At 45.4% G+C, this 25,476-nt stretch overlaps 1 protein-coding gene across 6 annotated transcripts in view; it reads right to left on the reverse strand.

Annotated features, from left to right (window-relative positions):
- Positions 1-7,410: 7,410 nt before the first annotated feature.
- Positions 7,411-25,476, reverse strand: part of LRRC74B (leucine rich repeat containing 74B) — a 31,271-nt gene continuing 13,205 nt past the window's right edge. For 3 of the 6 annotated variants that reach the window (XM_084649204.1, XM_084649201.1, XM_084649199.1), the window contains 6 exons: positions 18,840-18,949; positions 16,034-16,149; positions 14,414-14,492; positions 13,067-13,162; positions 11,796-11,912; positions 7,411-7,908 (listed from right to left, as the gene is read on the reverse strand). In XM_084649204.1, the coding sequence (XP_084505330.1) occupies positions 7,888-7,908; positions 11,796-11,912; positions 13,067-13,162; positions 14,414-14,492; positions 16,034-16,149; positions 18,840-18,949 (539 nt within the window). In that variant the 3' untranslated portion in view covers positions 7,411-7,887. The other 3 variants (XM_084649202.1, XM_084649200.1, XM_084649203.1) reach the window with 3 other exon arrangements.

Raw genomic sequence — 25,476 nt, forward strand, 5'->3', positions numbered from 1 at the left:
TGCGAGACAGCCTGTCAGACCCAGACGACCACCTGTCTGGGCTAGAGACTATGTTATGTAGTATCTACAGTGTTTTCAGTGTAATATTTCTGCCAACAGTATAGTGTCTTGTTTCATATTTGTTCCTGTGGTTAGAACGTTTATTTTAATTGGGAGAGTTTCTTAAGAGAGGAGGGAATGTGGTGTTTAGATGCTGCTTGTAATTATTAGAACTGGGAGCACTGGCTGTTGGGAGTCTGAAAGGACAGGAAACGGGGGGGGGGGGGGAGTTGAGGAGGCAGGGTAAGAACTACCGAGGGTGCAGCAGCAGCTTGGTAAAGAGGTTTTCACTTTAAGAATAAAGGCCTGTTGAAGTTTGTTAGTACCTTGCCTGGTTGTTACAACAATAGGTCGTTTGCAGCGATCGCAGGGCTTAAGGCCTGGGGACCGGGGCATGTCCCGTCCCCTGGCTGAGTCCCGTTTGGGACTAATGAAGAGTTTGAAAACTACTACCAAGGGTAACTATATACAACTATATTACAGGTATTCAAAGTTCACAAAAACAGAAAAGGAATCAACGCTAGCCAAAGCAGCAGACGTTCCAGCACCGTGACTGGCAGCAAGAAGGAACCAAGGGTGGAGGGAGCCGGCAGTGCCCCTTATACCGTGCCATGCAGGCTCCACTCCAGAGGGTGCCAGAGCCGGTCTCCTATGGATATTGCTGAGGGAAAAACTTCCAGCACCGGTGCACGTGGTGAGCACACACACACCTAATATGGAATGGACATGAGCAAGCACTTGAAGAAAAAAGTTTTAATGGAAAATTTTCAACCAGACCTAACTAAAATGCATCTAGGAACAAATAATGTAGGTCATATTTAAACAATGGGGGACTGTATCCTGGAAAGAAGTGACTCTGCAAAGGTCTTAGAGGATAAACAACTAAACATGTGTTCTCAGTGCAACACTGTAGCTGAAAGGGCTAATGTGATCCTTAGAGGTATAAGCAGGGATTATCAGGAAGGAATAGGAAGTGTTCTTACCTCTGCATATGGCATTAATGAGACCAGGATTGGAGATGGTGTCCAGTTCTGGTGTCCACACTTTAAAATGGAAAATTGAAAAATTGGAAAGGGCTCAGAAAAGAGTTACAATGATTGAGTATGGAAAACTTGCTTTATAGTGAGACTAAAGAAGCTCAATCCATTTAGTTTATCAAAGAGAAGGTTAAGAACTGACTTGATCATATCTACAAACACCTACATGGGGAGATTTCCGATATTGGGTGGTTCTAATCTAGGAGACAAAAGCAGAACAAGAGCGAATGGTTGGAAGCTGAAACTAGACAAATTCAGACTAGAAATCATGTATAGATTTTTACCAGTGAGTGTAATTAACCATTGGAACAATTTACCTAGCCATGTGGTAGATTCTCTGTCACATCTCATCTTTAAATCAAGACTAATAAAACTCTCTAAAATATGCTGTAGCCAAAACAGAAGTTATGGGCTTGATGCAGAAATTACTGGATAAATTCCTAAAAAGAAAAGGAGTACTTGTGGCACCTTATAGACTAACCAATTTATTTGAGCATAAGCTTTCGTGAGCTACAGCTCACTTCATCGGATGCATACTGTGGAAAGTGTAGAAGATCTTTTTATATACACACAAAGCATGAAAAAATACCTCCTCCTCCCCCACTCTCCTGCTGGTAAGAGCTTATCTAAAGTGATCACTCTCCTTACAATGTGTATGATAATCAAGCTGGGCCATTTCCAGCACAAATCCAGGGTTTAACAAGAACGTCTGAGGAGGAGGGGGGGATAGGAAAAAACAAGGGGAAATAGGTTACCTTGCATAATGACTTAGCCACTCCCAGTCTCTATTCAAGCCTAAGTTAATTGTATCCAATCTGCAAATGAATTCCAATTCAACAGTTTCTCGCTGGAGTCTGGATTTGAAGTTTTTTTGTTGTAATATCGCAACTTTCATGTCAGTAATTGCGTGACCAGAGAGATTGAAGTGTTCTCCGACTGGTTTATGAATGTTATAATTCTTGACATCTGATTTGTGTCCATTTATGGCCATAACAGCCCCTTCAGATCTAAGCATCTCTATAATGGGTGGTACTCACCTCTCACAGTACCCCTTGGTCAAGTGTGTGGGTGCCTGCAGTTGTTCTTAATGTCTCAGCTCACAGTGCCCCCTGTAGGCCACTGTGCTTGTCAGGTGGGTCTTCAGTGACTCAGCCCTCCGGCCAAGTCATACACAGTCCATATGCAAAGAAACAACCCCCTTCTGGGTTATAAATCAAAAATGTCTTGCAGCCTTCCCCAGGCTCAGTCCTTTAAGAATCCAACCAGGCCCATCATGGTACCCCTCCATTGGCAACATCTCTTTAGTTCTTCCCAGGCTCCCGTCCTCAGTCTGATCAACAGGGCCTATCTCAGTACGCTAGTTGGCCAGCTTATATGCGAAGGTTCCTGCTTGGAGACGGAGCAGCAACCCCAGGGCTTCCTCTCTAGACGCTCTTCACCTGCCTTTTAGTACTCTGACCCTTGCTCTCTGGATGGGTCAGTCTCAGTTCAGTTCCCTTCTGGGGGCCTAACAGGTCCATGTATAGTCCCTTCCCTGAGCCTGTCTAAACTCCCTTCTCCTCAGGGCACAGTCACTTCTCCAATGGCTGTTGGAGGATAGGGAGAACCTGGGCCTACCCCCTACTCTGGGTCCAACCCAGGGAACCTCTAAGTAGCAACCACGCACCACATCCCTTTATCTAATTGCATTTCCCTGGGCCACTTCCCAGTAGCCCATCTTAACGGAGTCCTGGCAGCCAGTCAGAAATTATTCCCTCGCTTCATCACCAGCAAATACCTGCCTTAGCCCTCGCTGCCCACCAGAAGTACTTCTTGCTTCCCCAGTCACTGCTAGCAGGCTGATCTGTTCAGGCCTTTCAGCTCCTTTTATATGAGCCTGCTGGGCCCTGATTGGCTGCTCCCTGCAGCCCCTCTCATTGATTCTGTCCCACAAGCTGCTCTACACAGGTTGGAGGCCCTCTCTATTGCTCTTTTCTGGGGCAGGGTGAGGCAGGGCCATGAGGCCTCCAGCAGGGAGTCTCCAGCCCTAGTCTATTCTGTCACAATCTCCTAATTAAAAAGCTAGTTTTCAAAAAACAGTGTCACCGTACACGTCAGACATGTATTTAATCAGCAGTTACTCTAATAGCAAATAATCCAGTTATGTAACAATACAAACACTGAAATCAGGCTTCAGTGGACACCATGATCAGGTCAGACTAGAGAGGATCATAGAAATAGATCACCTATCAATGTCCCTTCTAGTCCTACAAGTCCAGTCCCCTGCATGGAGCAGGACTAAGTATTATCTAGATCATCCCTGACAGGATGGAGGTTCTACAATCTCCCTAGAGATAATTAACTACCCTGCCTCGGCCCCTGACCACAGCCCAGCTGCAGCTCTGCACCCAGCCCCGGTTTTGGCCCCAGCCCCAGGCCCTGGGCATGGCTCTGTTCCTGCATAATGCATTTCGTGCATTAATATACCGACATCTAAGATGTAAGTTAGATTTCCCCCCTATATTCCCTCATCTCCTCTTTGTGCCTGCTATGATTGCCCACATTCCCTCCAGATTCCAACCCTTCACCCAGGTCTCCATGTTCTGGGCCTACCTGTGGGCTTGCGTCTCCTGCCCAGGTCAAACCTAGTTTAAAACCCTCCTCACTAGGTTAGCCAGTCTGTATCTGAAGATACCCTTCTTCCTTGATACGTGGACCCCATCTCTGCTCAGCAATCCTCCTCAGAACAACAGCCCATGTTTAAGGATGCCGAAGTCCCCCTGGTGACACCATCCACACAGCCATGCATTCACCTCCACTATGTGTCTGTCTCTGCCTAAGTGCCTACCCTTGATTGGATGGATTGATGAGAATACCACCAATCAAATGTTCCCTTCAGGCCTTACCATCTGTAAATCTACAAACTCATTCTCATTCGACCCCAATTTTGGAGCGCTTTCAGGAAAGCAAAGAGGCTCCACGGAACTAGCAGCACTGCAGCCCAAACTGTCCACAGGCTGCCTTATATTATATATGTTGAACAGGAGTGCAGACAGAGGGAGTCCTGTGGATGTCACGGAACCAGGGGAAGTTGAGGAATTCATTGTAATTGCACTTGCAATAGCCCAGCATGAAATGGAGCTGATCTCTGGCTCTGTTACAGCAAAGCAAATGGGCCAAGTAACTCCTCAAATTTAAAAACATTTTAAAATACACAAATAAAGTAGGATAAAGTGGAGCCCAACTCGCAACTATTCATTCCGTTTTTGTGTGTTACAGTGGAGTGGACACTGGGGACGGACTACGGCATGGGCACTGACCTGGGACTCAGGAGATCTGGGGCTGGTCCCAGCTCTGCCATTGATTTGCTAAGTGACATGGATGAGTCCTTTCCCCTCTCTGGGCTTCTATTTCCCCTCAGCCCTTTTTCTACTACCTACCTAAACATGTTGTTAATGCTGAGTGAAGGCTGCCCAATGCTGCTGTATGCCCTTCCAGCAGGTGGAGAGTTAAGGTACACTCCCCATGAAACCTTAACCCTGTCCTCCTCGAGCAATGCTGCAACAGACTTACTAGCACTCTGCCATTAGAGGCTGTGGCTCACTGCGGGAACAATGCACATGAGCACTGTAGGACACAATATAATGCCTTTTCTTTGATATGGCAATTCTTGGGTGTAGGTCAAGCATAGCGAATGGAAGCTACCTACACCTGGCCACCCCCAAGTACTGAGCCTACTCCACACAAAGCACCCCACACTTACAAAATTCTCCTGCAGATTCTCTGAGACATTTCCTTCGCTTTCCCCTCATTAAGCCCATGTCAGCAGTCAGGTGGCAGACAATCTCCACAGCAGGAAGTGAGCTTTGCTGACACGACCCACAGAACTCAGGGCTCAAATGAAACCTCATCTTTCATGGTACATAAGCACCTTTCCTTGTATCACAGCAACAGCTCTAACAACCTACTCCAACTAATCCCCCCACCACTGAATACAGCGACACCCAACACAGCTGGAGTGCATGTACTTAAATGCTGGAACACAAACAATGGCACATACTCTTAGCACTTCCTCCTCTCCACTTATTGCGCTACCCTGCTTACTGTACTATTGCCAGCTCCAGGGGGCAAAGTTAAGGTTTTGTTGCCAGGACAGCAAATATCTTTGTGACACTGTGTGTCCCCAAAGCAGCACCCTGGCATCCCTGTATTCACTACTGTCATTATAATTATGATATGTTTTGTACAAAGTATGCCTTTCAGAGTGGTAGCTGTGTTAGTCTGTATTAGCAAAAACAATGAGGAGTCCTTGTGGCACCTTAGAGACTAATAAATTTATTTGGGCAGAAGCTTTTTTGGGCTAGAACCCACTTCATCAGATGCATGGAGTGGAAAAATACAGCAGCAGGTATATATACACATAGTACATGAAAAGATGGCAGTAGCCTTACCAAGTTGGGGGATCAGTGTAACGAGATAATTCAATTAACAGTATAATACCAAGGGAGGAAAAATCACTTTTGTAGCAGTAACGAGGGTAGCCCATTTCAAACAGTTGACAAGAAGGTGTGAGTAACAGTATGGGGAAATGAGTGTTTGTAATGACGCATCCACTCCCAGTCTTTATTTAGGCCTAATTTGAAGGTGTCCATTTTGCAAATTAATTCCAGTTCTGCAGTTTCACATTGGAAATTGTTTTTGAAGGTTTTTTTGTTGAAGAATTGCCACTTCTAAGTCTGTTATTGAGTGACTAGGAACATTGAAGTGTTCTCCTACTGGTTTTTGAACGTTCTAATTCCTGATATCAGATTTGTGTCCATTTATTCTTTTGCATAGAGACTGTCTGGTTTGGCCAATGTACATGGCAGAGGGGCATTGCTGGCACATATCACATTGGTAGATGTGTAGGTGAACGAGCCCCTGATGGTGGCTGATGTGGTTAGGTCCCATGATGGTGTTCCTTGTATATAGATATGAGGACAGAGTTGGCATCAGGGTTTGTTGCAGGGTTTGGTTCCTGGGTTAGTGTTTTTGTTGTGTAGTGTCTAGTTGCTGGTGAGTATGCCTTGTGAGGTATCATTTCAAAAGTCTTGATATGTTGAACATTAATATCCTGTTGGATTGTATGTGCTGTCATTGTATGTGTGTGTTACTGAAAGATGTTGTGAAGGGGTGGGGTGGGGTGGGGAAGGGAAAATGACAGCCACGCTTGGCCTCACTCTCCCTACAACACAACACCTGAGGAACAAAGACTGAACTGGGAAAAAGGAGGTCCCAGGTGGGAAAGAAGAAAGTCCACCCAGCTTTCATACACAGGCAGGCTGTTTGTACTATTAACAGGGTGAGACACCACTTGATTCAAATCCTATCTAGTTTATAAAGAATTGTGGGAGATGCTGGGCTGCAGAAACAGCAAAATGAATAAATAGGTGATTTAAAATACAGTTTTTACTACAGATTTAGATCAATTTCCCATGGCCTCAGAGTCTGGAGATCAACCCATGGAATTTTCATATATTAGAGAGGTCAGGAAACAAGATGTCTTCAAAGATATCAAATTTAACCAGTATGTACATCATTCTTAACTAGGTTGCCAACTTTCTAATTGCACAAAACCTAATATCCTTGCCCCACTACTTCCCCAAGGCCCTGCCCCACCCCTTCTCTGAGGCTCCACTCCCACTCACTCCAGGCCCCCTCCCTTGATTGCTCACTTTCCCCCTCCCTCACTCACTGGGCTGAGGCAGGAAGTTAGAGTGCAGGAGGGGGTGAGGGCTCCAGCTGTAGGTGCGGGCTCCGGAGTGGGGCCAGAGATGATGGGTTCAGGGCTGGGGTAGGGGGTTGGGGTTCAGGGCAGATATGGGCTCCAGGAGGGGGATCAGGGTTAGGGTGCAGGAGGGGGTTCGGGTGTGGGCTCCAGCCAGGCAGCACTTACCTCAGGCGGCTCCTCGTTGGTGGTATAGCGGGGCTAAGGCAGGCTCCCTGCCTGCCCTGGCTCTGTGCTGCTCCCGACCAATGGGAGCTATGGAGCTGGCACTGGGGGCAGCACGTGGAGCTTCCTTGATCACCCCTGCGCATAGGGGCTGCAGGGACATGCCGGCTGCTTTCGGGAGCTGTAAGGAGCCAGGGCAGGGAGCCTGCTTAGCCCTGCTGACCAGACTTTTAACAGCCCAGTCAGCGGTGATGACTGAAGCTGCCAGGGTCCCTTTTTGACTGGGCACTCTGGTTGAAAACCGGACACCTAGCAACCCTATTCCTAATTCATGCTCATTTGATACAACAGAAATAGACCAGACTGACAAAAGTGAGTTTAAATGACAGTAAATATTTATTAGATATAAAACTCAAACTATTTTCACAATTACAGGACAAATTTCATTTGGCTACACATAATTTTCCTCAAAAGGTTCTATAGCTTATTTAAAAATCTCATTATTTGCTGAAAAGCGGTAGTAAACAAAAATCTCATTCCTTGGCACATTCATCAGGCACAACCAGATTTCTGCACAACACTGAACAGAACACATTCATTCTGTACCAATAGTGAAGCTTCAACAAAATACAGAATATCAGGAACCTATTTTACCAGGACAATGGTAGGGGCAGTCTCATACTTTGGCACATTCAACAAGGTGCCTCTTGGAGAAAATTTCATTTTGGGGGGACTGGGGAGGGGCAATGTATAGATGACAACTGCTCCCACCATTCAATGTAAGATAGATCAAAAGAAGGAATAATCAAAGGGGTTGCATATTTTGGGGGTGTCCAAGGCTCATCCAGTTCCCGTCACAAATAAAAGGAAGACCTTTGATTCCACTGAGCACATGTAGTGTTACGAAAATTCCTGGGAAACCTACAGAATAGAAAGAGACCATTTATTCACACTCAACCCAAACTTTGTTAAGGTGAAGTTAAGGTTGTTATTGTACAGCTGGGCTCGCTATGACCCCAATTTTTGTGGGACTGGGAGTTCCAAACCCCAACATTAGAAAAATTGGACAATGAATCAATGGTGCTGCACAAAGCACCGTAGGGGTCCACAGAACTTTATGCTGATGTGAAGCTGTAGTGGGCACAGAGAAATGGTCAGGGAGTTGCTATTATCTCCCTGAGGGAAGAGCTAAGGTTGTGTGCCTGTACTCTTTTATGATTTCCAGGCATTTTGATACCTCCCGGTGCTACAATTTTAATACAGCCAAAAGCAAGGTGCAATGGATCTAGGAACCAAAAACATAGCTGATAATTACAGGATGGGGACTGTATCCTGAAAAGCAGGGACTCAGAAAAGGACTGAAAAGGATGAGATTACTGGTTCTGTGGATGAAGGGAAAGCAGTGGATGTATTGTTTGACTTTAGCAAAGCTTTTGACATGGTCTCCCACAGTATTCTTGTCAGCAAGTTAAGGAAGTATGGGCTGGATGAATGCACTATAAGGTGGGTAGAAAGCTGGCTAGACTGTCGGGCTCAACTGGTAGTGATCAATGGCTCCATGTCTAGTTGGCAGCCGGTATCAAGTGGAGTGCCCCAAGGGTCGGTCCTGGGGCCAGTTTTGTTCAATATCTTCATAAATGATCTGGAGGATGGTGTGGATTGCACTCTCAGCAAATTTGCGGATGATACTAAACTGGGAGGAGTGGTAGATACGCTGGAGGGGAGGGATAGGATACAGAAAGACCTAGACAAATTGGAGGATTGGGCCAAAAGAAATCTGATGAGGTTCAATAAGGATAAGTGCAGAGTCCTGCACTTAGGACGGAAGAATCCCATGCACCGCTACAGACTAGGGACCGAATGGCTAGGCAGCAGTTCTGCGGAAAAGGACCTAGGGGTGACAGTGGACGAGAAGCTGGATATGAATCAACAGTGTGCCTTTGTTGCCAAGAAGGCCAATGGCATTTTGGGATGTATAAGTAGGGGCATAGCGAGCAGATCGAGGGACGTGATCGTTCCCCTCTATTCGACATTGGTGAGGCCTCATCTGGAGTACTGTGTCCAGTTTTGGGCCCCACACTACAAGAAGGATGTGGATAAATTGGAGAGAGTCCAGCGAAGGGCAACAAAAATGATTAGGGGTCTAGAACACATGACTTATGAGGAGAGGCTGAGGGAGCTGGGATTGTTTAGCCTGCAGAAGAGAAGAATGAGGGGGGATTGGATAGCTGCTTTCAACTACCTGAAAGGGGGTTCCAAAGAGGATGGCTCTAGACTGTTCTCAATGGTAGCAGATGACAGAATGAGGAGTAATGGTCTCAAGTTGCAGTGGGTGAGGTTTAGATTGGATATTAGGAAAAACTTTTTCACTAAGAGGGTGGTGAAACACTGGAATGCGTTACCTAGGGAGGTGGTAGAATCTCCTTCCTTAGAGGTTTTTAAGGTCAGGCTTGACATCCCTGGCTGGGATGATTTAACTGGGAATTGGTCCTGCTTTGAGCAGGGGGTTGGACTAGATGACCTTCTGGGGTCCCTTCCAACCCTGATATTCTATGATTCTATGACTTAAGGAATCATGGCAGAAACCAACTGAACAAGAGCTCCCAGTGTGATGTGGTGGCTAAGAGAGTGAAGACACTCCTTGGATGTATAAGCCAGGGAATACTGAATAGAAGAAAGGAGGTGGCTTGTTCATGGCACTGGTGAGACTACTACTGATACTGGATCCAGTTCTGGTGTCCACACTTTAAAAATTATGTTGATAAATTTGGGAGAGCTCAGAAAAGAGCTTCAAGAATGATCTGAGATTTGGAAAGCCGACCTTATAGCGAGGGATTAAAGCTCTATTTAGTTTACTTAAAGAAAGATTAACAGGTGATGATCACAGCCTACAAGGACCTACAGAGGGAGAAGATTTCTGATAGCAGAGCTCTTTTATCTCCAAGAAAGAGGAAGACGAAGATCCAAAGCCTGGGATCTGAAGCTGGGTAAATACAGACTGAAAATAATCTACTTACCTAGGTATTCATATATCCCCCTCTGACAGCATCTGAGCACCTCACACTCATTAATGAAGTTCATCTTCAGAAGTCCCAACCCTCCTGTGAGGCTGTTATCCCTTTTTCACAGATGGGGAACAGAGGCACAGCATAGAGTAAGGACTGGTTTACATGGGAAAGTTACACATGCTTATGGTGAGAGTTTAAACCAGGTTAGGTAAACTGGTGCAAAAAGGTTTTGTGGACACTTATTGTGGTATAAATCAGATTTATTTTGGTTCATCTTAAGTCAATTAGGGACAGGTTTAACCTAAGCAAAACCTAAACCAAAACAAGTGTGTCCACACAAGGATTTGCAACAATTTAGTTAACTTGGTTTAAAAACCAGTTTAAGTTAAATTGGTGGAACTCTCTCATATAGACAAGGCCTAAGTGATTTCCTCAAGGTCACACAAGAAATCTCTTCCTCAGCTAGAAACTGAAGCCAGGTCTCCTGAGTTCCAATCTGTTGAGTCTTTTGTTCTTTACAAAACAAATAAAATATGAAGAATCTTCACAAACACAGTTGAGTCCCAAATAACCATGTTTACTGAATGTACACAAACGTTCCAGGTCTAGCTACCTATACTGCTTCTCTGATTGGTTTCTGGCAGCTTCTAATAACACAGAACACAGTGAGTACACTAGAGGGCCCACAAACTATTTAAAGGGATACTGTCCTATTCCATACACTACACCATTCTTTTTCTCCAAATAAGGTTTGAGGGCTATTAGCTACTGGAACAACTTACCTAGGGTGTTGTGGATGCTCAATGCCTTAAGATTGGAGGCTCTTTCTAAAAGACCTGCTCTAGCTCAAGCAGAAGATAAGAGCTCAATGCAAGAACCACGGAGCGAAATACTATGGCCTGTGTTATGCAGGTCAGACTAGATTATCACAGTGGTTCCTATTGGCTAAAAGTAGTTGACTGTGACTCCTTGAATTGGGGTCTGGTTCTATGTTAGTCATGGCCCCAGCATAGATTAATACAGTCTTCAGGTTACCCTAGTCTATGGCAGCTGGTGTAGCTGGGCACAGAGTATTCTAGTCAAGCCCCCAGCCTGCTCTGACAAAGGCCCTGTGCAGAAGGCTGAAGGAGAAAGGTAGAACAAGGAGCTAGTTATGCTGGCCTGTACCCACTGGGGACTCTCCTGCACCAGGAGAATGCCCTGCTGGGGAGATCCAGCACCAGGTCACAGCAGCGAATCTAGTCCAATTAATTTAAAGCTACAGCAAGGAGAAGCTTTTAACAATGACATCAGTGAGCAAATGGCAAATGTTTCCATGGAGGCACTTGTAGCACTGCTACTGGAAATCCTCATGTCAAGGCTTCGAGATGGTCAGTGATTTTGCCACAGAGCAGGGGCGTAGACTAAGAGTATGTATACAAAGGCAGCCTGTGGAAGAGACACTCCCAGCCTGTGTAGACAGACTTGGGTTTGTGGGGCTCGTGCTAGTGCTCTAAAATTTGCTGTGTGGACAACAGTTTGACGTTGCGGCTCAGGTGGGAGCTCGGATGCTGAAGCCTTGGGAGGCAGGTAGGCTTCAGAGCCTGAGTTCCCAACCAAGCCACAACGTCAAAGTGCTGTCTATGCAGCTATTTTTAGAGCAATGGCGCGAGCCTCACAAACCCAAGTCTGTCTACCCAGGCTGGGAGTCTCCCTTCCGCAAGCTGTGTGGACACACCCAAAGTGACCTTGAAGAGGTTCCTTTTAGGTCAAAGGATCCTATGAATCACCCTCCACACTGAATCAAGATTGGATCTCAACCTTTGGTTGATCTTTTTTGTGCAATGTTGCATTTCCACCATATCTGATCTGAAAATTTGGCAAAAGCATTTTCACAGCATCACACAGGTCTGCAAAGTCTTTGTTCACAGGGATGTCCTAGAGGGAGAAATCATCACAGATCAGTGTACAGTACGATTTACCTTCTCTCAAAAGGTAAGTATCACAACAGCAAAGGTAGGCATCATCACACATTCTTGCTCTCAGGCATCCATGCAACTAATACAAGCTTTGACAAAGCTCCTTCAGCTCAGTGAGCTGGGTCATCAACCAGTTCACCAGCAAATGGCAATACCAAAGCTCTGGTGGATATAAAATAAAACATGAAACAAACTAGCTCCAGCTATCAGGAGAAGAACAGGAAACACGAAGACGATGAGGAAAAGGGTCAAAGGCAGCTGACAAATCAAGAAGGGAGGACGTGAAATTCCAAGCAAGCAACTCACAACTCTGTTGAGGGCTGTGTCTCTAGAATGATCAGAGCACAAAGTGGCTGGAATGCAAAAAACATTGCATAAGGGTGAGATAGAAAATGCAATAAGCAGCCTGTCCACAGAGTTCACACAAAGCCTAAGGAGGGAGTCAGGAAAGTGCTGGAACAGAAAGCAGGCTCAGGAGAAGGGTTTGTAAGAACATGAGGAACAGCATTTGAAAGGAGGTACTGGAGAGTAAGTGCAGGCAGGATAGTCAGGTCTCTCTTTGGCTGAAGAATACATTTGCTCTGTTCTCAGCCAGTCAGAATGCAACAGGTCACTACAAACAGGGAGGAACTGTTGCTCTATTATTAATAATTGAGAGCATTATAACCTGTGTTTTTCTTTATAAATTGGAAATAAGCCATCAACAAAAACATTTGGAAAAGGCAGTTTTATAATAACCACAACAGCATTCACCAGGGGAAGGGGTCTTTCACTTTCTGGGAAACTTCAACATTAAATAGAAGGAGACCCTCTGTTAAAACCAGATGGTGGTTTATGATGTAACTATAGAAGTCAGACAGCTAAGTTATGGGTACCACAGTATCCGCAGCTCAGTCAAAATAGGTCTAACTACAAGTATTTGGTCTTTGTTCAACGTGCTATTATGCCATGTTGCATAGATGCAATGTGGTGGAACTATGCTATTTGTAGAAACAATCATTCTGAATGTTCTGACTTTGGGGCCTTCATAGTCCACCCTCCTTTTTCAGTAACACATACCTTTGGGATTTCATTTCATTTGCCCCCCCGCCCCCTCCGCTGTTTAACACTTACTGAGAAGTCCAAGATTTCTACCACGGCACCAGAATTTGCTTGTATAGATTTGAGAATCCCAAAGCAGCCTTCACTCTGCATGGGATTTCTGGCCATCTAAAAAGGCAGACACAGGAAACAACAATAGGAACAATACAGATTGCAAGTTCTTTTAATTAATGCACCTTTCTTTAACACCTCAAACTGCAGCTGTCTTACAGAGGAAAATCAGCCTTCTCAAGTGTCTTCAGGCACATGCCCTGGGTATGAGACAAAAGCAGAAACTCACAGTGATAAGAATGGATGGTGATAACTATTTGAAAAAAATCTCACATCTACAAGAACTAAACTTATTAAAAAAGTTTACTTTTAGGGATCATCAAGATTTGCCCAGGTCTCACTAAAGCAACTACATAACCTTATTATGGTCACCTTGTCCTCCCTCAGCGTCCACAACTCCACTCTCTCCTTGTTCTCTTCCTCCCCATCCCATCTTTCAATGAGGGTTCCCACCAGGCTCCATCCTTGCCTTTCTTTCCTCCCTTTACACGCCATCACTGGCTGACTTTACTAATGTGTATCTTAGTTACACATCCTTGAACCTGACCTCGACTGTACATTTTACACCAGTACAAGATGCTTTGCTGCATCCAGCTTCCGCTGGGCAATGCGGAAAAAGCTGTCAGGGAGCTGGTTATGGCTCCATAATTCTCTGCTTGACCTTGTAGGCCACTCTGCCAAATGCAAGCTGCCAGTGGTCCCCACAGGATAACACATGAGGATAAAGCTGGGAATATCTAAAATGCAATATACCTGGTCATACCCACTCTCTACCCGTCCACGACCTTCTTAACCCAAGTTTCAGGAGCTCCCTTTGTGCTGTCTGAGGAATGGAAAGGAAGAGGAACAGAGCAGAGCGTCTACCCCACTGTGCTGAGCTGAGGGATAGGTCAGACACCCAATGGCCATTAACCACGTCTCCCTCCAGCTCCCAGATGTGTGCAGCAAACATGGCTGCCATGTAAGCAGGTGACAGCAGAGGCCAGGAAGATCATCCTCCATATTGGAAGGCAAGGTGCTAGACTGCAGGGCAGAACAGGGAGCAACAGGTTGCAGGCTCTGGTTCACATAGAGGGAGGGGTATAAAATGCTTGAATTCAAAAGACTGTTGAATACAAGCACTCCTATACGAGACCATCTGCATGCCACATTTCACAGGAGCGGCCAGAGACTGATGCTAAAGGCTCCCCTGTTGTTGCTGCAGAATGGCTCACACAGGATCTGATTCAATAAGCACTCATGCCAGTGACATTTTAAATATATACTTTATTGTGTTTTCCAAGATCTGCTTTAAAAAAAGCTACTCACATTAAGTCTCTTCAGAGTCTGGTTTTCTTTCAGGCCTACTGCAAACCGCAGAGCTCCTTCCAATGAAATGCGGTTATTGCTTATAACAGAGAAAAGGTAGACTTCTTACATTTTTCATTCCGTGTTCCCAACCCACCAAGCCAGAGCCATACTGTCATGGAGACATTTACTACAGTATGGGCAACAGGAGGACAACATGCTTTACAAACTCACGTGAAGGTACAGGGAATCACTTCACCCACCACTGACATGTGAACACATCTGGAGGGGCATTAATTGCAGCAGGTTAACAGCTCTCTACACACAACAATTTGAAGGAGAAGTGACAAAGAATCCCATCTCCAACTGAAGTTGCAGGGAGTAGACGTACCTGTCTGGGACACCTGTGTTAATGTTCCTGCTCTCACAGAAAGTGCTGAGAGATCTTTAGTGACCCTGAATGCTCATGGCCTCGGTGTTAAATCTCATCTGAAGAACAAGCTCCAGCAGCACAGCATTCAGCAGCTATACCACTTCCTGAAGTGCACAAGTTTTCCCTGAAGGACTCCCATCCAAATAATAACTCTGACTGGCCCTGCTTAGCTCATGTCTAGTTCTGAGCATTTGCTTTTATTGTTAGTGTAACAATTAAAACCTCAGTATTTGTTCCCTGACATTTTAGTTTTGTAAGTATATCCAGGTAGCCGCCAGCACAGCAGCAGCCACTGTCTGCTCTTTGGAAGCTTAGGCACATCATGCACTGGGATGGGAGGTTCATTGCCAGCTTGCCTGTGGGATTTTACACTGCAGGGAGTACTTGGACACTACCCTCTTGCTCACAGCCTGTCTCATGACCATTTCTGGTTATGTTCATGATCTCCATAACTGCATCTCTCTGAAAATTACCTGGTCTCACAGCTCTCCCACTAACTTCACCAGCCTCTGTTGTTTTCTTGACTCTCCCTTTGCTGAACCAATCAGCCTCCCCTTTGAATTGATTCCTATCATAACATTATGTCCACTGTAAGCCCTATTAAATCAACAGTACTTCTCACACCTAACTATTCTTAGTATATAGGCCAGTCCCAGGCCTCCAAGTACATAGGCCAGTGCTTTGAAGAACAAAGGAACTTGTCCAGCTCTCATTGTGAGCACAAACATCTCATGCTGTACAAGGTGCCCTCTAAGCTCCAAAGTCCCATTTCACTTTTCTTCTCATTTCCAGAGGTGCTAGTAACCCTAGATCCTTATCACTAAATTTCTTTCTATCCATCCTCCCCAGCCAGATGGAATCAATTTATTTCCTTCCCAATTTAAGATTGCAATGATATCACCTTGACCCCAGTAATCCTCCTCACTCCTTTACACCATCGCTTTCTCTGGGGTCACGAGGCTGACTACAGAGCTGGGGCCCTGGCAGTAGGACAGTAAATAACAGATGCCAGCAGATCTTCCCCAGCTAGAAATTTCATGGCCAAACTTCCATTACATGGCATTCCCTTTGTCATCTTAGCGCCAGCAAGACTGTCCCTCCTTACACATAAAACCGAGGTCAATGGCTGCTCAGGGTTTCAGCCACCAGAGGGTGGCTTTCACTTTCAAGTGTGGGACGTATTAAATCATGACCTGAGCCTGACTCACCTAATGTTGAGCTCTTCCAGCACATTGTTGACTTTAAGGGCCTCCCCCAGAGCAGCTGCTCCGTTGTTGCTGAAGCCATTGTAGGAAAGGTCCAGAACTCTGAGAAACATGTTTGCCTGTGGAACAAGCCAGAATTATTGGAAAAAACCTCACCGTAGCTTGAGAAAGAAACAGCCATCTGCGTCACTCTCGCAGAATGACCTTCCATGGACCATGCTTCCAAACCACAGTTAAAAATAGATGCAAAGGGAAAGTGAGCAAGAGGAAGAGAATGAGAAAAGGACATTTCATACCAACAACCGTAACTCGTGGTGGGTGAACCTCTGAAAAATTCTCTCTCCCTAAAGGACCCTCCTAAAATGTCAGGCTTCCCTCTTCCTTCAACCCCTTTCCTTTCCCTTGGAAGATCTCACTTGTAGAACACAGGTCTGGCAGCTTCTTGACTTAACCACAGCTGCCCTTTGATCTGAATATCACATGCAAGTAGGTTGTGAGTCTCACAGAGTACAGCAGAAAGGATTAGTGGCTGCTGGAGTCCAGTAGCTAGGCCCAGAAAGAATCTCACAAGTATGGGAGTTGTGCAGCGGGGATACCTATTGGCTGAGGGGGAGCTAGTGGCTAATGAGCACATTTCATTGAGGGAGCTACTGGATGGTTCGCAAGACAATGGGATCCACACTGTTGGCTTCATGCTCAGAGCAGTCTCCAGCACCTGGTCAAACTCCTTGTAAAAAGGGCAGGATAACAGCTAAGGAAGGAGCAGTAAAGGGTAAGAGTGCTGAGTGAACAGTCTGGGATGGGATAGCATCAGTGAGCTCAGTCTGGATGCCTCCAGTATTGCTAACCCGAACAGTTCAAGTCATCAATCAGCCCCCCCCACCCCCTCGCAAAAATCACAAAATCAGGAAGGATTTTTTTAAGGTGCTTTTCTGGTGGCCTGGGGCAGTTCCTTCAGGAATATCAAGCCTGGTCTTCTTTGTGCAGGACAACTGCTTCCTGAACTAGATAATGGCAGCCCTCATCTGAAAGGAAAGGGGTGTTGATGTTGAGTGGGCAGCTTGAGTTAAATAGGTATTAACAAAAATAAAAACAGAAAAACCCACAGGTTTTAAACAATCTGACTAGAAATCTCTTCCTCTTTCAACTGTTTAAGTCTCAATCTCTTGTGATGTCATCAGCTCATTGTTTCACTTCACCTCAGATTCTTCCAGCAAAACAAGAAAGTCAAAATTGGAGATTTCCATTGTAAATATCTACCTATATTAACAACATACACACACAAAAGCCAGGCAGAATATCTTCAACAGAATGAAGCAAAACACAAAACAAAAAAGGAAGAATTGTGTCTCCTCTGCAGCTCATTATTCTCTTGTTGGACCCCCCTCCTCCTCAATCTTGCAAGATGCAGCATATAAAATGGTAGAAAAAAAAGTAATACAATGTACTGTATTAAATAAATAATCTGATAATTAAAAACAGCATGATAAAAGCACATGCACAACTAGACAGAAGTAAAGTTTCACACAGCCTGAGCGTTGGCATTTCCTGGCCATCCTAATGTACTCACCAGTTTTATGAATGGAATTTAAGGTGGCTAAGGTGGCTTCATTTTTTTTTTTTTTTTTTTTTTTTTTTTAAGAAACAGATTCCAATCTAGAATTTAATCTTGAACTACTAATTTAATCTGGAATGGATTTCAATCATCTGATTTTAAAAAAATAAGTCAGGTTGAGGCTTTATAAAACTAGCTTGAAAATTTATGCTATTTATAAATGTTAACTGAAATTTGCAATGAATTAAATTATGAATGCTTTTTTTAAAAAGATGCAACTACTAGGAGGAGATTTTACTTGAATTTTATAAAACTGCTATAGACAAAAATCAAAATATTGAAAATTAAGGCCCGATCCTGGAAACCAGATTGGAATATAACTTTATCAACATGAATAATCCTACCCACTCACTGAGGCCACTTGTGGTCTTAAAGTAAGCACATGTGTAAGTGTTTTCAGTAACGGGTTAAAATTGTGTCTGATTAGCGTGAAGTCTGTCTCACTTCAAACCAAAATGATTTAATATTAACAATGTAAAATTATTTAGACTTATTTAACAACACATTAATAAAGTTACTAACTTTGGAATACACGCAGCCCTACATTTTCAAAACCAGGAGCCCTAAAGTTAAGCTCCTAAACTCAAATTTAAGTCCCCACGAGTGGGATTTTCAAAAGCTCCTAGATGACTTACGAGCACGAGTCCCATCAACTTCAAACTGCATACCCTGAGGGAGCTGTACAGCCTTGCAACGTTTCAGCTTTCTTGGCTTGTGGAACTGCAGTACGTCAGCAGGTGGTGAATATAGCCCAGGTGGTTTGCTTATCAATCTGAAGTTTGGGCTGGCCTCACAGTGAGGATGTTAATAAGGCCCTGGATTGGTCTTTTTCAGGACCAATAAGCATTTTATGTGTGACACCTCACAATGGGGGGGGAGAGGGAAACTATGTATAATCGGAAATTCTACTAACAGTTGGAAATTATATAAAACATTCATTTCAGCAATTTAAGAATATAAAATGGGGAGAAAGTAATGAACTTCAAACTGCAAATGGAAATAAAAATCAAGATTTAATTTTTTTAAAATTGATTTTTAAATCATGATTTTTATCTCCCCGATTTCAAGGCCTATACACTTCCAGATTTCACAGTGTTTTATGTTCAGGTCATGATGGCAGTTTCTACCCAAACAGATGACGCTTAACATGAGTATTACAGGGGGCAAAGACAGGAGATAACACAGACTTCCTACCTCGAAGCCTCTGGCTAAGGCAGCTGCTCCTTGGCTACGGAAGTAGTTCCAGCTGATATTAAGCTCCTTTAGTCCAGAGTTTTCTGCTATTGCCATTCCAAGAACCTCACCTTATGAAACAGGTTAAGAAAAAATTGTAAAGACCCAGGAAAGGATCAGGTGGTTCAGCTGGGCAAGCAGCTCAGGTTATGGTAGGAAACTCTTTGGGTGAGAAATTACAATTTTTCTCTTTTATGCATCTTGTTGCACAAGCACAGAGCAGGGGCTGCAGGAAGAGCCAGAAAACAGGCCCCACATAGTCAGAGACCACTGAGTGCACATAAAAGGTGGTACAAGGACAAATCCCCATAAGGCGAAACAGAGCCCAACAGGGCTGTAACCAGAGCAGGGCCATTCTCGTGGGCTAGCTGAAGGCCAGACCCAGTAGTGCCTACACCACACAAAACAGCTCTGCTCCTCAACCCTGTGCTCCCTGGTGCCACCCTCAAGTGAGATTACAACCATTGAGAGGTTTCCTCTGTGCAGAAGGCTCAGTGGGATTGAAACAGATAAGGAGGGGAGGAGGTTTCAGGGAGGAGGAAGATGACATCAGGATTAACTGGGGGGGATAAAGCAACAGACCAGGAGGGAAAAAGAGGAAGAGAGCGCAGAATGGCTGGCAGAGAGGATGGGAAATGGAAACAGCATCAGCCTGCAGGAAAACCAAAGGAGAAGCAGAGCTCATCACTGAGCTTCCGGAGGCCAATACCATTGAATTGCACAGTGCCCCCATCTACAGTACCCCAAATTCGACCCAGGAAGGTCGATTTTAGTGCTACTCCCCTCGTCGGGGAGGAGTACAGTAGTTGATTTTTAAGACCCCTTTAGGTCAGCTGAACAGGGTTGGTAGTGTACACGCATTCCTTATAAATTCGACCTAACCTCATAGCGTAGAATGGGCCTGAAAAATCAGTAGAGACAGAGCCAGTAACAATTGGGTGGCCCTGAAAGGAGGAGGGGAGGGAGGGAGATGGGTAGGATTGGAAGGAAGGAATCAAAGTAAGGAGAAGAAAAAAAACCCCAAACCTCCTCCAGTCCTAGAAAGACTCTCTGGCACCTCAGGGTTCTTAGCCCTGGTCTACACTAGGAGTTGAGGTTGAATTTAGCAGCGTTAAATCGATTTAACCCTGCACCCGTCCACACGATGAAGCTCTTTTCTTAGGACTTAAAGGGCTCTTAAAATCAATTTCCTTACTCCACCCCCGACAAGGGGATTAGTGCTGAAATCGGCCTTGCCGGGTCAAATTTGGGGTACTGCGGATGCAATTAGATGGTACTGGCCTCTGGGAGCTATCCCAGAATGCTCCATTGTGACCGTTCTGGAAAGCACTCAACTCAGATGCACTGGCCAGGTAGACAGGAAAAGGCCTGCAACTTTTGAATTTCATTTCCTGTTTGGCCAGTGTGGCAAGCTGCAGGTGAGTGCAGAGCTCATCAGCAGAGGTGACCATGATGGAGTCCCAGAATCGCAAAAGAGCTCCAGCATGGACTGAATGGGAGGTACGGGATCTGATCGCTGTATGGGGAGAGGAAACTACGTTCCAGTTTTCGAAATGCCAAAACATTTGTCAAAATCTCCCAGGGCACGAAGGACAGAGGCCATAACAGGGACCCGAAGCAGTGCTGCGTGAAACTTAAGGAGCTGAGGCAAGCCTACCAGAAAACCAGAGAGGCAAATGGCTGCTCCGGGTCAGAGCCCAAAACATGCTGCTTCTATGATGAGCTGCATGCCATTTTAGTGGGTTCAGCCACCACTACCCCAACCATGTTTGACTCCTTCAATGGAGATGGAGGCAACACGGAAGCAGATTTTGGGGACGATGAAGATGATGATGAGGTTGTAGATAGCTCACAGCAAACAAGCAGAGAAACCGGTTTTCCTGACAGCCAGGAACTGTTTCTCACCCTGGACCTGGAGCCAGTACAACCCACCTAAGGCTGCCTCCCGGACCCACCAGGCAGAGAAGGGACCTCTGGTGAGTGTACCTTTTTAAATAGCATACATGGTTTAAAAGCAAGCGTGTTTAATGATTAATTTGCCCTGGCACTCGCAGCCAGTACACCTACTAGAAAAGTCTGTTAGCGTGCCTGGGGATGGAGCGGAAATCCTCCAGGGACATCTTCTTAAAGCTCTCCTGGATGTACTCCTAAAGCCTTTGCAAAAGGTTTCTGGGGAGGGCAGCCTTATTTCATCCACCATGGCAGGACACTTTACCATGCCAGGTCAGTAGCACGTAGTCAGGAATCATTACAGAACAAAGCATTGCAGTGTATGTTTGCTGGTGTTCAAACAACATCCCTTCTTTATCTCTCTGTGTTATCCTCAGGAGAGTGATATCACATGGTCATCTGGTTGAAATAGGGTGCTTTTCTTAAGGGGATATTCAGAGGTGCCTGTTCCTGCTGGGCCATTTGCCTGCGGCTGAACAGAATATGTTCCCCACTGTTAGCCACGGGGAGGGGCTAGCCACGTAGTGGGGGGAGGCAAAATGCGACCTTGTAACGAAAACACATGTGCTATATATGTAATGTTAACAGCAAGGTTTACCGTGAAAGAGTGTACCCATTGTTCTATAAGTGTCTTTTTAAATACCACTGTCCCTTTTTTTTTCCTCCACCAGCTGCATGTGTTTCAAGGATCACAGGATCTTCTTCTTCCCAGAGGCTAGTGAACATTAGAAGGCGAAAAAAACTGCACTTATGATGAAATGTTCTCTGAGCTCATGTTGTCCTCCCACACTGACAGAGCACAGATGAATGTGTGGAGGCAGACAATGTCAGAGGGCAGGAAAGCACAAAATGACCAGGAGGAGAGGTGGCGGGCTGAACAGAGTAAGTGGAGGGCTTAAGAGATGGCTGAAGCTGAAAGGTGGAGGCAGTGTGATGAGAGGAGGCAGGATTCAATGCTGAGGATGCTGGAGGATCAAACTAATGTGCTCCAGCATAGTGTTGAGCTGCAGAAAACGCAGCAGGAGCACAGACTGCCGCTACAGCCCCTGTGTAACCAACCGCCATCCTCCCCAAGTTCCATAGCCGCCTCATTAAAATCAACAAAGGGGGTGGGTTTATATCAAGGAGAAACAAAAACAACTGTCACACAGAACAGCCCCCTCAAGGGCTGAACTCAAAACCCTGGGTTTAGCAGGCCAATGCTCAACCCACTGAGCTACTCCTCCCCCCGGTTTTTCAGGCAGGACTGAATCTCCATTAAACTTTTCAAGGTGCCCTGACAGACCTCACTGAAATGATTGTCAGCCGTTGATTTCATGGAGGGAGGGGGGAGCAAATTAATACAAAACAAATCTGGTGTATTTCTTGTTCTGATCCACTCCATCTATCTTTTACATCTTTGGCTGGCAGCAGACAATGCAGTAGGACTGCTAGCTATCCTCATCTCCTGCCTGCTCGCCATAAGACGGTACAATAGGACTGCCAGCAGGACTAAAGAGAATGACCTGGTCGAGTCACTCCTAATGTAGTCCCTGCGCCCATGTCTGCCCAGGCGCTCCTGACTGACCTTACCGAGGCGGCCAGGAGCACCTCGGACATGACGACGTTGGTTATCAGGCCTATTGCATCGTCTGCTGCCACGAGGCAATGGGTTGCTGCTGTGTAGCAATGCAGTACCGTGTCTGCCAGCACCCAGGAGATATATGGTGACAGTGAGCTGAGCGGGCTCCATGCTTGCCGTGGTATGGCGTCTGCACAGGTAACTCAGGAAAAAAAGGCGCGAAATGATTGTCTGCCGTTGCTTTCTCGGAGGGAGGGAGCGAGGGCCTGACATGTACCCAGAACCACCCACAACAATGTTTTTGCCCCATTAGGATCTCAACCCAGAATTCAAATGGGCGGCGGAGACTGCGGGAAAGCTACCCACAGTGCAACGCTCCAGAAGTCGACGCGAGCCTCGGTACTGTGGACGCACTCCGCTGAGTTAATGCAGTTAGAGCATTTAGTGTGGAGACACACACAATCAACTATATAAAAATGATTTCTAAAAAACCGACTTCTATAAATTCGACCTAATTTCGTAGTGTACATATACCCTATGAGAGAGGAGAAGATTCCCACAGGTTTCAGTGGGTGGCTATAGGTGGCAAAGGATTTTAAAGCTAATGGACATTCTTTCCTTGCACATTAAATTCTATTCATACTTCTTGCCCTTAATCTCAAGCCCTACATCACACTGCCCAGTCTACATCCCAGATCTGCTCTCCTTTTGCACCCTCTCCACCAATATCACCAGCTTTAATACCCCTCACTTTCCCTCCCCAACTTCTCCTTGCCTGCTGCCCCTTATGCCTGGACATCCTTCCAAAAGCAAGTCTCCAAGCCCTCTCAGCTCCGCAGTCAAATCCCATCCAACACCCACTTCTGCACCATCCCCCACAAAAAAAAACACATTGTAAAAACAGAGTTACTATACAGGGTGACAAGTTTCAGAATAGCAGCCGTGTTAGTCTGTATCCGCAAAAAGAAAAGGAGTACTTGTGGCACCTTAGAGAGTAACAAATTTATTTGAGCATAAGCTTTCGTGAGCTACAGATGAAGTGAGCTGTAGATCACGAAAGCTTATGCTCAAATAAATTTGTTACTCTCTAAGGTGCCACAAGTACTACTTTTCTTTTTACACAGGGTGAGTAACCATCTCTGCTTCCAGTAGTGTCCCTATAGGTGCTCCACTCTAGGTGATTATTAAGCAGTTCCCTCTATGGAAGGAGGGGGGCTTCAGAGTTGAGTCTAAGTTTGAAGCTAGAACAGCGGAGCCAAATATGGCATCAGAAGTGGAGGCATGAGTGACTGCATAGTGTTCAGCAAATGTATGAATGGACATCCAAGTCACAGCTCTACATATTTCTGCAATGGGAATGATCTTAAGAAAGGCTATTAAAGTAGAGGGATCTGGTGGAGTGAGTTAATACTCTAAAGAGAGGTCAAAGATCATGAGACTGCTTAAGTTGGCATAACGGTTCATCTCTCCTTCCTGCTTTGCCAGTACTTTCCCCTCTCAGAAACAAACAACTCTCTCTGGCTTCCTCTACCTCCTCCACTTCTACTCCCACTCCCCTCTTCCATTCTCCGTGTCTTGATCTATCCTGCCTTTCATTCTGCTTCTCCCTTCAGCTCAACCATCTCTTTTATAGCCCCCCTTTTGCTTCCCACAACCTGACTGATCTGGGAGTGGAGGGGCTTTGGTGAGAGGTAATAGAACAGTGGTTCTCAAACTTTTTTACTGATGACCCCTTTCACATAGCAAGCCTCTGCATGTGACCCCCCTTATCAATTAAAAAGACAAATATATTTAACACCACTATAAATGCTGGAAGCAAAGCAGGGTTTGGGGTGGAGGCTGACAGCTCCCAACCCCCCCATGTAATAACTTCATGACCCCCTGAGGGGTCCCGACCCCCAGTTTGAGAATCCCTGTAATAGAGGTTCAAGCTAGGCAGGTTTGACCGCCATGGAGGGTCAGGGAAGACAGGATAACCACTCCCATTCCTTGACATCCTGCCCCCCCTCCCCTTCCAGAACTAAAAATGAAGACTTTAAAGGGCAGAAAAGATGAATCAGTATTTGCCCAATGCCGGCAGTCCCAGACATATCACCTCATTTCATCAGAAGCAGTGGCCTATTTATTCTATTTTCTTTTCTCTGCTCTGTGTCCTTATTTCTTCCTCTTCTGTCTCTAAATAGACTCTGTCCTCCTTCTCCTGGGTTTTCTGTTCTTCCCAATTTTCTATGCTCTGCTCTTCTCTTATCCCAGTTTTTCCACTCTGTTCTCAGTGAAAAGAAAAGGAGTACTTGTGGCACCTTAGACCTACCAATTTATTTGAGCATAAGCTTTCGTGAGCTACAGCATCCCTTCATCGGATACATACTGTGGAAAATAAGTATTTTCCACAGTATGCATCCGATGAAGTGAGCTGTAGCATCTGATGAAGTGAGCTGTAGCTCACAAAAGCTTATGCTCAAATAAATTGGTTAGTCTCTAAGGTGCCACAAGTACTCCTTTTCTTTTTGCGAATACAGACTCACTGAGAACAGGTTTCAGAGTAACAGCCGTGTTAAAGGCATCCTGGGAGAAGTTATTTGTAAGGAGGGATTTGAATGATGTGAGGAAAGCCATTCAGCACATGAGGAGAGGGAGTGAATCCTAGCATAAAGAGAAAATTTAGAGATGGACAGAGAAAATGGTTAGGTCTGGAGGGAGCAGGAGAGAATGGCAGCAGAGATGGAGGCAGATGGAGCTTTTTCAGGCCTTTGAAGGTGAACAGCAAGAAACATGAACTTAGTGCAGAAACTGAGATGATGCCAAGTGAAGGGATTCAAAGAAGGGAGTGACATGCTCTGAGTGGCAGGAGGAGATGGTATTTTTGGCTGATCCATTCTCTGTGGGTTACAGGAGGACATAATGAAACATGGAAGACCTCAAAAGGTGGCAGACCAGCGATGACCAGGGTGTAGAAAGACAAGATTAATGGCTGAGAGAGAGAAAAGGATGGATTTTTAGAGGAAGATGTGAACGTTTCATGAGCAAGGATTCCAACATGATACATAGGTTATGAGCCTGGGTGGTGAGGACGACGGTGGAGCTGTA

This window comes from Lepidochelys olivacea (genome assembly GCF_965140295.1).
Source record: "Lepidochelys olivacea isolate rLepOli2 genome assembly, chromosome: 15".
In the NCBI taxonomy this organism is placed as follows: domain Eukaryota; kingdom Metazoa; phylum Chordata; order Testudines; family Cheloniidae; genus Lepidochelys; species Lepidochelys olivacea.